The sequence below is a fragment of the Pholis gunnellus genome (assembly GCF_910591455.1).
Source record: "Pholis gunnellus genome assembly, chromosome: 8".
In the NCBI taxonomy this organism is placed as follows: domain Eukaryota; kingdom Metazoa; phylum Chordata; class Actinopteri; order Perciformes; family Pholidae; genus Pholis; species Pholis gunnellus.
The window spans coordinates 7,021,228-7,034,436 of record NC_136534.1 but is presented as its reverse complement, the minus strand read 5'-3'; the positions used below and the strand labels follow the sequence as shown (position 1 = coordinate 7,034,436).

Here is a 13,209-nt window from a genome sequence, read left to right as displayed (position 1 = left end):
CGTTTCCCGTAAAGTGGTTACCAACAGGTCAAGACAATACTGAAGCAACACACCGAGATGTCTTGCGTTACCATTTGTTTTACACGCCTTTTGCTACAAAACCGTTCCCAGGTTGGCTCATATTTGCTCCAAATCTGCTGGAAAAAGTGTTGTTCACTGTTTTTGAAGTACTTGCTGTGCCAATGACGTCACATTTTGTCCTGTAACCGTCGCTGAGCTTCTTATTATTGTGGCCTATACTTGATGAATGTTACTGCTGCCCCAGTAAATAATATTCCAATTCATTTGAATTCACCCTGATTACAAAGTACATCTCTTTACAAGCAAGAGAAGAAGAATTTGGCTTGTGCACTTTATTATGTAATTTTAAGTTGTCCATTTAATTCAACTTTATTTACCCTTTCAGCAAAATTGAATCAACAAACAAACTTGATTTTTGGATTTAACTTCAATTCTGAATGTGTGAAACGGTTGAAATTTAAAATAATTACATATTTAGAACAGGGAGTGTACAATGTTTACAAGAGCTTTTTCACAGAAAAATTGCTGAAAGATATTATCTGTGGATTTGTCACTACTCGCGACACCTTTTTACATAACATGTGATCATTTGACCCCCACACAAAAATATGGGTTAGTGCAGCTTTACCTTGGGCAGGACATTTTCCCCAACAGTAATTGTTTAAGCAGGTGAAAGCTACAGTGAGTGAATTTTGATACAAGTCTCTGCTATAACCATGTAAATCCAAGCAGTCTGGTATGGTGTATACAACCTTATTGTCAATACAAGGCCAAACATCATCCAGCCAGTAGTCTAGCCTTCCACGAAGAGCCTGAGATGTATCTGCTTAAGTAAGCGAGTTCAATAGGTTTGAGGCAGGTTGTTGTTGTGAGGCCCGGTGAGAGCGGAGGCCCAGACCGATTCTGAAGAGGTTTTACTAAGAACGGTAGTGTGCTGTAGGTCCAGCTGTCTGTGCCCCGCAGCTTTATCTCCCTCGGCTGTTAACGTGCATGATGAACGTCCCCTTACTGTTTGTACAAACTCACCCGTTTGGAATTTGTTCGCAAGCCCGGCTCAATGCGTGTGCGTGCTGGGGTTCCGCTGTCTGCTCTGTGTTATGTCACACTCCTGAAATAAGTGAAATGATATAATAATGAGACTTATTACTGAGACTAAGCCACATTGTAAATTGAAACAGTACGTTAGCTTGGCCGCGGTCATAGCGCCCCACCAGCGGGCTGGACGTTTGGTGGCCTCCCCCCCCCCCCCGCCCCCCCTCCAAACAGTTCCCGCTTATTCCATAAAAACGTCCATCTGGAAAAAATTCTTCACAGCAATGGAGAGGGGGGAAAGGGAGAGAAATCCTGAAGCTTGCAGTGGAAAAGCCATTACAGAGCAGCTGAGCTCTCGGACAAGCGGGAGGGATGGGGAACCGGAGGATGAGTGACAAGTGTCTCAGCTTTTACTCAAAAGGTAAACAGGTTATTATAAAGACATTCACTGGCAAATGCAGCGTGGATTCACTCTGTGGTCGGCGTTAGCTATCGCCCTCTGCCAGCTGGCTACTGTGGGAAGAGTCTTTCTCAAATCACTCTTTAAACTTCAAAATCAAAGCTCCCTTAAATTAAGAGGGCCGTTTTGTTTGATGCTGCGTCTCAAATTAAGGACCCGAGATTTAGGCCCATTGGCGCCGTTGTTACGTCAGTCTGACTTCTTTACGGCAAACCACAAACGAAAAGGGTTCTTTAGAAGAGATTAAGTAAAATCACGTTTGAAATTAAGACTAGACGAGACGAGGATCAGCCACCAGGTATGAGACGTAGCAAACAAAAGCATACCTGCTGGCTGCTGGTAAAGATGGTTTGGGTGTGATGTTGGATCACCAAGCACGACTTTGATGTTAAGATAGTTTTAGAGTTTGATGATACTAGCCTCTGGGGAAGTTCATGCTCATTGTCACTCATAAGGTCTTGCCCTGATTAGCGCTGTACAGCTCTATAGTACCAAAATACTGTATCGTGGTCCTCAATGGCACTCATTCTAGCATTTTAACCCGCCACATTTGGGTTGTAAACATTGAGGTATACCATTACATTATAAAGTTAAAATAGGGAATGCAAACAGTTGCCTATTTGCACACCTGAGCAACTTCAGCATTCGTTCAGTTGTTTCAAATATTCACTTTACTGTTAGCTCTGTTTTCGGTCTCTGTCCCTCTCCTGAGGGGAATAAAAGCAGGGGAGCTAAATGCTCCACTATCTTTACAAGCTAGTCGCTAACTTTGTCAGCTGTTTGGTGCTGAACATTTAGCATACAGTGCGTTTCCACAATTTGATGAGAGCAGTGGTACTCAAAACTAAAACAACGAACTGAAAGAGGCTTAAAACACGTTTTGCTCTGAACTGTACAGTCAGGCAATAATTATTTGCGCATTCATCACTTCGAGCAACACCCTTCCCATTAAACATAGTAGTTTGATCCATTGTTAATTTACAAAAAAAGATGGTAATTGCAGCTTTAAAGCATTAAGCTTTCTGTCACATAACTGAAAATATGAACCCCCTTAGTTGAACAAAAGTAACTGATGGAGCAGGCAGAGGTGGAAAGAGGTATTAGAATATTGTACTGGAGTAGAAATAGGCCTTCTCTTACTTTGAAGAAACTTTACTCAAGTAACAATACTTAAGTAAAAGTAGGTCGAAACTATACAAACACCAACACACATATTACAGGTCACAATCATATCGTGGGTGTGCTCGTCGGTTGTGCATTAAATAACTCATTAAGATGGATGCAACATTTATTTTTACTATGCTGAGATACGGTCATGCTTATTATAACCACACACCATTTAAGCTCCTTAATTTGATTGTGGTTTGAAGTGACCTGGTCCCGGGAACTCGGCGGCCTGTGAACGCAAACATTTATGGCGTATCATTTCCAGATGTGAGGAGTACCCCTTTAATAGCCTACTAAAAGAAGAACACTGAAAAACACAGAAGCACACAAAAAAAAATGACTTTGTCACAGTAACAACAGTAACTTTGTTTCTTCCAACCCTGAGAGAACTGAACACGAGTCCATGTAAGGTCCACCATGTGCTGCCATGGATGGCTGGAAGCTATAGTATTGATACTAATGCTGCTAAAGGTAGCTTATATCGCTGCTATATGGAAGATAAGAGTTGATGAAGAAAGTAGGCCACTCATTCAACAACATTTTATGATATCACAGAAGCAAAATCCAACTTAAATGCCAAAGTGGGAGCACGGCTCAGGTAGTCGTCCAAAAAACAGGACATTCCTGCGTTAGTGGCCATCGTGTGCAGACTTTTAAGGATTGGTTCACATATTTTCGAGTCTGTCTCAATACTCACATGTCCATATGTACATTGAAAGTGTTTATGGTTGCTGCAGCTGTTCCTGCTTTCCATACTGGCCATTCAAATTGTCCTTGCGAATGTGGTTCCAATGTGAGTGATGGGAGACAAAATCCCCAATCCTTGTTCATCAAAGTTCAGCTGAAGATAAAATGGGGCTTCAGCAGCCTGCATTAGTCAAATCAAGTGGCCAGCCTCCAGAGTCATAGTCTATTTCAGACTAAATTCCTATTTCAATGTAAATATGGGCATGCTAGTATTGTTTTGTGTCAGACTTGAAAAATGATGATCCTGTTCTAAATAATAGAGCATTGAACATGCCGTGAGCCCAACCAATCAAACATACACAACACACGTTTGCATATATGGCTGTATGTGCATTTTATGTTCAGCCTCAACTTGTCAGTCATTCCCTTAATGGCTCAGATTAATGAGCTGTAAATGCGCTTAAGTGAAAGCGATAAGGTCCTAATCATGCCTGCTATAAATGGCACTGTGTCATACACCTCTTACTCATTCTGCGTCCTCCTCTCCATATCCCTCTGTATCTAGGACAGTTTGTCATGGGACCTGTGCGACAGTCAGCTCTGTTGTGGTCGAGTTTTGTTTCAGAACTGACAAACCACGAGACGGCCGGACTCTGGTCTCCGCAGGCCTTTGCCCCGATCGTCACTGCATTGCTGTCCGAGTACGGGGGCGGGGCCGTGAACAGAAGAGAATTTGATGAGCAGGCAAAGATATTCACTCTACAAAAGCGTTGAAGTGTCTTTTTTTTGGGTGGATGCAAATCCCCCCTCGCATTCAACAACAGCTCTTTCTGGCAGCAGCGGGCCAGTTCTGGACGGGTTTCTGGCTGGGCCTGTTGGGCCCGGCAGGGATTTGAGTGAGTGGACAGGGAACTGCTCTGAAAGCCACTGAATGGCTAACGTCAGTGAAAAGAGACGCTCTCTCACTGTCATTTAAAAACAGAAGCCTGAACTTTTATTGACTAATAAGCATCTTCTCATGTTTGGAAGTAGCTTTCTTTCTGGAGAAAAGCAGCGCAGTGGACTTGATTTAGACTCAAACAAATGAATAAGGAGAGACAAGACAAATCTGGTTTTCAGATATTTTATTGGTGAAAACATCTTAAACCTTTTTTGACCCATTGGACACGTAACATGACATAGCAAAAAAGCTATTGAGAACATATCCTTTGAAGCCCGATCACAGATTCAAAAGCACTGCAACACCGGCAGTGGTACATTTATAAAAAAAAAATAACAATCATAAAAAATATACATACAAGACAAAGATCTTTTTCCATCTCTTTTCAAAGTGTGATTCATAAAAGACTGCATGAACTGAAACAGGTATTCGAGACAACGCATACAAGACGATGCAGTAACCCACGATCTCTAACTGACAGGCAGCCTGGAGCTAGTGAGCGAGTCAGCTGTTTCGGACTTCACTGAGTATGAAAGGACTGCACAATCCATCGATGTGGATGTAACAACTGAACACAGCAGTTCTGGATCATCAGAATCAGGCGAGTCAGAGGAGGAGAAAGACATTTTTTCTTTTTTTTCAGCAAGAAATACTTCTCTTTTCAACGCAGTATTGAGTTGATGCTGGTCTTCTGTACCGTTTTATGCTTGTCATTTGTTTTGTTTTTTTCAATCTGCCATCCAGAAAGGCTGCAGTATAGATTGCAAGGAATAAGTGAGTTAGCAAAGCCGAAGCATGTAATCATTTATGTACACAGTTCTTTAAAATGGTGTTGATTGACGCATTCAAAAAAAAAGACATGAATGAGCATCATTAAAGCAAATGAAACAAAGCTTGCAACTTAAAGTCTGCGCTTTTCTTCAGTTTCCACTCTTTTTTCTTTTCTTATTTTTTTTAAACAACAATCACATGATTAAAACAGAGAGCAAATGCTGATAACAGAATGCTTTGGTCTCCCTGAAGAAGAAGAAAACAGGGGAGAGCTGCAGCACTTTCCGTTAAGTCGTAGTTATGACCTGAACACAGACAGTTTGTACAGTAAAGCATGGTAGCCCTGGAGATAAACCCCATCCCCAGCTGCACCCATCTGTCCAGACCGACACACTCTCCCTCGTCTCCTTCTAACCACTACATTATCCTTTCTCTCCCTCTGCTGTCCATCTCTCCCAGTCTTCTATATTAACACAGCATCACCCCCATCAAACTTCAGGGCTGTCAGCGGGGCCGGCGGATTGTTTGGCACAACATTCTTCTGAACCCTGAACGGAGCGTCGGAGCTAAGTTCAAGCTCTTCAGCAGCAGCTGAGGAATTCCCTGCCAGGGTGCTACAGCAAATAGTGTCTCATCATCTGAGGTGTCTCCGCAAATACCCTTCTTCTTGTAGGAGGAAGCATAGGGAACAGACACCAGCTCTCTGAATGCATCTCTCTCTCTCTCTCTCTCTCTCTCTCCGTCTGTCTGTCTCTTATCTACTTCTTGTGAACATGTTTTGATGAGAAACAGGAGAAGCACCGCTGTACAAAATATACAGGAAATTGTGTGCGAGTGAACGTTTCCTTTGTGATCTGGCAATGCTTGTCATGCTTTATCTTCACACATTACGCAATACCTGTATTTATTTGCAGCGCATCTGGGGTTCTCACTCTGAGACAAAATGTTTGAGTTTCCAAATACCCACGTGAAAAATGAGAATCTTTTTCCAAATCAAGAGCGGCGTGCACATTCGACTGCTACTTAACTGCGAGGTCCACAGTAACACATGGTGCTCTTTTTTCGTCCGAGCATAAACAAACACTTACTGCATGAGTTCACATGTACATTCACAAGCCTCTGGGGTGCTGTTGTCTGGTGTGCCTGGCTACAAACACAGTGGGGCGAATTCACAAAAAATATCATATGGCCTGCTCATTCTTTTATAGGCACTTGATACAAACACACATATCTTCACATGTACAAATAGACACAGCTTCATTTTTTTGTTTATTTTTTCCCCCCCATCAAAATAGGGTTTTAATGTTAGAAACAATCGAAAACAAAAATCTTTGGTCTGCAAACAACCATAATGATATCCAAATGCAAGGCGGAGATGCCAGTTTGTTATCCAAACTAGTTTCACAGCGTCCCACTTCAGTTAAGCTGATGTGAAGCAGAGTCTAGGGGTGCTCGTTTTGGAGCCCTCGTGCACACACCTCTGATTTCACCTTGAGTGCGTGAGCGTGTGCATGCGTGTGTGTGTGTGTGTGTGTGTGTGTGTGTGTGTGTGTGTGTGTTGCTGTCAACTTCAGGGCACTGATGCAGCTGTTTGGTCTGCTGTCGGAACGTGCTGGCTAATCAGTTCTTGACAGACTTCAATCCGTCTGGCACAGTATCGATGACAGTTCTGCTGTTGCATTGAGCCTTTTATTTCCAAGCTACCGCAAATTAGTCTTTTCCAAACCTGGTTGGCCTGGGCGGGATCAGTAGGCCTTTCGAGAAAATGTGAGATATTCACATCGAAATATGTACTCGAAGTGAAAGCCAAACACAGGCTTTGAGGCAAAACATTAAAAAGAGGACTCCTTTGCTTTCTGTCAGCTGTCAAACACTGGGCAGGTTCGAGGAGGCAACCACACCGCAGGCTCTTGTTTAAACAAATCTGATTCTGTCCCTCCACCTTTCCTCGGGGCTGACTCAGTTGCAGGGCAGCCAGGTGGAGTATGCAGGCTGCTGGCAAGCGAACACCGGCTGAACCTGTGCTATGTAGTAGTTACTGAAGTTGCCATCTGCCACATAAGGGGCGGGTTGATAGTAACATGTAACGTTAGCCACGTTGGGGATGACGTTCTGCTCGGCGAGAACGCGCACTGCCAGCATGGCTATGAGCCCCAAGGTCTGCCGCCTCTCGTGTCCCATCAGGCACACCGTGCTCTCGTTGACCACTCCGTGGAGGGTCATCAGGTAGTCGTACTTGCGGTCCTCCAGGCCCACAAAGTGGTTCTGAAGATAGGACTCCAGCTTGCGCTGTTGCTCGCCGATGTCGGAGAAGTCAATGAAGAAGCGTGAGCACATGTAGCGCTGCAGGGACTTCATCTCGGTCTCGGATGCGGCCCGGAAGCCCCTCACCAGCAGGTGACAGTACTTCAGCAGGCCACCGCCCCGGATCTCCTCTGGGTTCCGGGTGCAGATGAACTTGTGACGCAGGTGGTCCAGGGCCTCGCTGAAGTCCCCGTACACACTCTCGCCCATGATGGTGGGGTGGAAGGTCTCGGCCATCGGGTTCTCTGAGCACTCGTAGAACAGCAGCAGGGAGTCCAGCTTGATCTGAAAGGAGTCCACGCTGAACTCAAACTGCCGCCGGAGGGAGTCCACAAACTTGAGCTCCACATTCTTTCCGCGGTTGTTGGAGAGGGAGATGAGACTCCAGCGGTCTGAGTCATTACACACCTTCACCATCTTCTGCACATAGGCTTCCTATGGGGGAGAGAAAGAGCATAAATATTAATAATATTGAAACAAATAAATGTTGTTGCATTGTGCAGCTGGGTTCTATATTTAATAACCAGTTATCTTTATGTATAAGTAATAGCATGCATGTCTTTGTGTCATGAACCTTATTAACGCTAGTGACCCAAATATTGAATACTTGGATATGGGATCTAGGTGGCTGAGCTCAGGATCCCTTCCAAATTGGTTTAACTCAATCCTCTTAACTACGTAAAACCAACATTTTACTATCACTAAACGAATCTAATTGTACATTAAGCTGCGCGTAATGGTCGTTAAGCCGAATTGGCACAAATGTAATTAGTTCTTATCACATATCTAGAGGTAAATAATTAAAGCAATGGAGAAAAAAAAGTTGTCCGAGTGGCTGTACCTTTAACGTTAACGGGCTTATTTTCTCTTTATTCACACAGTCGGGTAAGAAATCCAGGAGACAGTCCAAAACTATGTCCTTCACAGTCTGGAAATCCCGTTCCCCTTTCATATCTGCGCAAAATATGAGGTCGAGGTCCTTATAGCCCAGTCCGCTATCCCCATGCAGAATGTGGCTGGCTGCTGAGCCGTTTAACCGAACGTCCCGGACGTGGATCTGTTTCTCCTCCATCCGTCTGCGCACCACTTTGACGATCTGCCGCGGCTGCATCTCCAGGGTGGGGAAGTTCCCGCGGCCGTGGATCGGGATGGTCTCCGTCAGGATGGCGTCCAGCCGCTGCACTTGCTCCCAGTTCAGGACGCTGACGTTGCTGCCTTCATTGTCAGACATAGAGCTGGCGGTGGAGCTACTGTCGTCCTCTGACATGGTGAAAAGTCCTCAGCGATGTAAAGAAAAAAGAAAAAAATGCGTAGTGTTCTTAAAATATAAGAACAAATTAAGTGATCGCGTCTTTACGCACTAATTCTAGGTGACTGAAGCTTCCTACGCATCAGGATTCTTACGATCTGAAGTCGTCCAAATTGACTGCGAACATACAGAAATAGAATTAAAAAATATTGAAGAACCAAGTCAAATAGTGACAGCAATAAGCCTGTGGTTGGAGATCCAGTGGCGCAGCAGTCGAGCTGTTGTGTTGAGGAAGAAGTGCAGCCAGTCAAGAAGCGTGTGGAAAACGAGACCTAACTTTCTCTTCTCTCCCTCAGTGCTTTTAAAACATTCGCCCCGGTGCCACAGTCAATGCGTCCGAGCGCTGCGCATCACAGTCTTTGAAGGTCGCTGATGATCCAGGAGGGGGTTTGCTTTTCCGGCCGTGACTCCATCGCCCAAAGGCACGCCTCTGATTTTATGAATTTGCATGAATAAGCGTCTCCTCAAGTCGCACTTTGGCCCAATCCACCCTCTTGACGATCAACCCCTCTCAGGAATCTTGCGGATTTTTTACGGACGGCTCCAACATGTTTTTTAATTTTCTCCTCTTGTTGCCAAGCAATAATCCCGTTGATGCAGTTTGAATGTGCTCAGGAAATCCGGCATTCTCACCCTCAACTCTGTTTAGTTCGACATATTTCCCCCACTTGTGGAGGAGTTAACCGTTACCTGCCCACTTGACATGCTGCGCCCTTCTGCAACGGTCCGCTCTGTAGTCTGAGGATGTCAGCTGTACTTCACCCCGCCCCCCTTCTGACAGTCAGCGTGCTGCTCAACACGATCACACTGCGAGCCTTTATGAACCAGCTCCTTTCATCGGATTCTGATCGCGCTTTTAATCTGAAGTCCTTGAAGTGCTCCTTTTCATTAAGCAAATATCACTCCATTGAATGTGTTCTGGTCAAAATGATAATGGGTGCACCTGTGTTCGTTAAGTCACGTATCATCAACCCTATATAAACAAATAAAGCTTTTTTTTTTATCAAGTAAAATAAATAAATATAAGGGTTTTTCTTTGTCTTTTTTAATCTTTGTAAGATTCAACTGTTGCTGATCTACCTGTATATATAAAGCTTGCTTGGTGTTGCCATGTCGCCCTCTGTGGGCTGGTTTAGGTTTTGACACAAAGTAACCTAAGACAGGACTATTGAAGAGTCACATGGGAGTGCTGTAATATATACACTAAACTTGCACCAACTCAACAAGCCAAGAAGGAAATGGGACTTATGTCTGTTGGAATCCGACAGGAAATATTTTCCCTGTAATCCCGTAAACCTGTTACTCCCAGACCACTAACACCTCCGGGTTAGGGTCTGCAGCCTCTCCCTGACGGTTGCCCTCGGCTTATATCGACGTATATAGACAATCACTCATCTGAACTGTTACAGCACACAGTGTGCTACTCACACCTTAAGATACACATCAAGAGGCGTAATGGGTCTGTAAGGGTCTTTGACAATCCAGGTAGAGCTGTATGATGTCCCTTTAGAGGCTGTTGTATTCTGGCTCTTCTGTATCGACTAAGTTTTTCCTATATTCAGAAATTCATATTCCTATTTGTTTCCAAGCATCAGACAGTGTCTGGCTCAGGCAGCATGTGTGTGTGTGTGTGTGTGTGTGGGGGGGGGGGGGGGGGGGGGGGGGGGGGGGGGGGGTTAGGGGTCAGATGAAAGCGGAGGCAAGTCCCAGGGCCCAGGAAGTTGCAGGGACAGGTAGATAAGATAAGATAAGATAGACTTTATTGTCTAATTTCCAATTTGTCTTGGAAACATACATACAGTGTCTGCTGTTAAAACAATATAAGTAACATATTGCATACATACATTACATACACAGACTGTCGGTAGGTAGCTGTCTCTGGTTCTCCATTAGGCAACATAAAGCCCTGCGTCACTAGCCACCCAGATCTGTAAACCCTGATTATCCCATTTATTCTATCTTAACTCCAAGGCCCACACAGGAGCTTTGCCTCTGCACAGTGTCACTATCTCTGTAGGTGGGGACACACACGTGCACTTTTATTCAAGTTTATTCAACTGTGCAGTTTTTACAGTGAATACAGCAGTAAAAGGAGCTCCTAAATCTCCAGAATTACCAATTAAGAGCTAAAAAAATATTTATTTTTTTCTGTTACATGGTGTAATAGTTGTAAAACAATGGAACTTCCGTTCTTTTGTCAAATGTAGCTTTTGTTTTGTTTTCATACTTTGCTTTGGCGCGTGTCAGACAGGTTGATCACAGGTCTCTGAAATTGAATCCCACATCTGGAAATGTACATGGAACGATTAGTCAGCTTCAATGGATCAAGAGCAGCCTCGTCGATGTGTTTCACAGGTGTGGAGAGATGGTTCGCTGTGCTCGGTGCAAAGCTAAATCAACGCCGCTGTCAGAGACTAACAGCAGGTATATGCATACAGTACAGGTCCAACACAGAGCCCTGCTGATGACTTTGATTTGTGTAAATACTACCTGGCACCTCATTACTCACTGTGAAATAGATGATTCATCGGTTGGTGGTTATCTAAAGACATTAGTTAGATTATGTTGTCAGAAAATTAAATGTAAGCAAGAATTAAAAAACAATAATCACCTTTAACCCCTCTAGTGACGGTCTCTTTAATCTGAGTTTGTATTTATTTAGTCAAAACCTTCAGCAACTTAAAATTTGGAAAGTAAAAAAAAAACATTTCTAAAATAGAGCGCTGTTTACTTCTTCTATAACTCACAAAGCAATCTCAGGCACAGTGTTTGTCTCTGGGGTCTATGAACCCTTTTCTGGACGGTCCAACCCTGTCGTTTTCCAGTGACATTTATGTGACTGCATGAGTTGGATTTATCTACCATGAAGTGTAACATCCCAGCAACCTTTGAGCTTTTTCCTTCGGGTCAGGAGTTCTCTCAATTCAACACTGCATTCACATAAATGCGTTTTTCAGGTCGGAGATCAGTTTTATCTTTGTAGCTGTACGATGCAAAGGACTAATGTCATAAGTATGGAGACCCAAAGTGTTCAGTATAACAAAAGACATGATGAGGTAAATAATTACATGAATAAATACAATTATATGTGTATTGACCAGTCTGGAAAATCTAAATAATATGAAAAAAAAAATGTAAGTATCTTTTCATATCACCTGTGCCCGCCCCCTTACCTTTTAGCCAATCACATGTTTCTTCAGCCTTTCTTAGCAGACTCACCTACGGAAGCCAACGTTTAGCCAGTTAACGTTAGCGCCTGTCAGCTAGAGCGACTACAACGCTGCTGAGGTAACTCTGAATGAACCAACACGAGGCCGCTGCTGTAAATAAACACAACGCACCATTCAAATATAACACCAAACCCTTTTGTTTAGCCTAACAAGGCTGCACATGCTACGGAGCCGGCTAACTAGCTAGGCTGAACTGCTTATACTCAGAATCAAAGTGAAGAGCAGCTGCTGCTAACTGGCTCATTCAGAGTTACCACGGCAGCATTTTCATTCTCACGTTGTTTGACATACAGATGCACAACTTTGTGAAAATAAAAACTATAAAATCTTTCTCTGGGGTCGTTGTAGCTAACGGGAGCTAGTAAGTTGGTTAGCCTGCTGGGAGGATGAGGGCGCATGTGATTGGCTGAGGGGTCAATGACAACTCCATCGTTCTGAAAAGGGACGTTATGAAAGAAAAAAATACCTTGTTTTGAAAAAGGGCAATTTAAGATAAGAATGAAAAAAGAATATTTAATAATTCATGAAATTATTTCAGAATTAATTTGTTCTTTTATATGTTTTACTCTGTTAATTCATAAGATTATTTATATCATAATGTTGTATTTATTCATTTAATATTGAAGACGTTGGGGCTTGCTGCAACATTTTGACAAATTGAATATAAATAATAAAATCATTGATAATTGTAAAAATGAAACTATTGATTCAAGCAAAAACTTGAGGGAGTATTGGTAGAACCTTAGTTCATGTGGATTATCTTCTGTGATGGACCAGCGATAAGGGAAGCCTGTTAAAAATATCACCACCGGAGCACTTTGATGTTCCACCTATTTTCCAATTGCAACCATTTTTAAGAAATGAATTGTGTGGAATTCTGTTTCGTTCATAGTATCAGCCAGAATAGATGCTGCGGTTCAAGTTCCTTCGGAACAATCCAGGGAAAGCCCGGCCTTCTTCTACCAACCTCTCAATCAGCAGAGGATGCGGAAGAGGAGAGATCAGAGATGCTTGTTAGTTGTGCCAAAGTGGAGAAGACGGGCCAGTGAGCAGTGATGACTGATAAATCAATGCATGCAAAGGCGCAAAATAACTCTGTTGGCTTGTGTCGTGTGCAGAGTTGTGATGAAAGGAAGGGCTTTAAAGGCCGCGTCAAACATTAGACATCTGATTTTAAAACTGTCAACAGAAAGGGAAATCCTTTTCCTGCTGCTGGTGTGGCCGAGAGAAGTAAAGACGGTGGAATAACAGGGTGTCACATTCCATCTGAAACACTTGACTGAAGCTA

The 13,209-nt window shown here is 43.4% G+C and overlaps 1 protein-coding gene across 1 annotated transcript; it reads right to left on the bottom strand.

Moving 5' to 3' along the window:
* Positions 1–4,487: 4,487 nt before the first annotated feature.
* Positions 4,488–9,347, bottom strand: tent5aa (terminal nucleotidyltransferase 5Aa). Its single transcript, XM_079164800.1, has 2 exons — positions 8,224–9,347; positions 4,488–7,817 (listed from the first exon to the last, which is right to left on the bottom strand). Exons 1-2 carry the CDS (start codon positions 8,647–8,649, stop codon positions 7,038–7,040), a joined length of 1,206 nt encoding a protein of 401 aa, XP_079020926.1. The 5' UTR covers positions 8,650–9,347; the 3' UTR covers positions 4,488–7,037.
* Between the last annotated feature and the right edge of the window lie 3,862 nt (positions 9,348–13,209).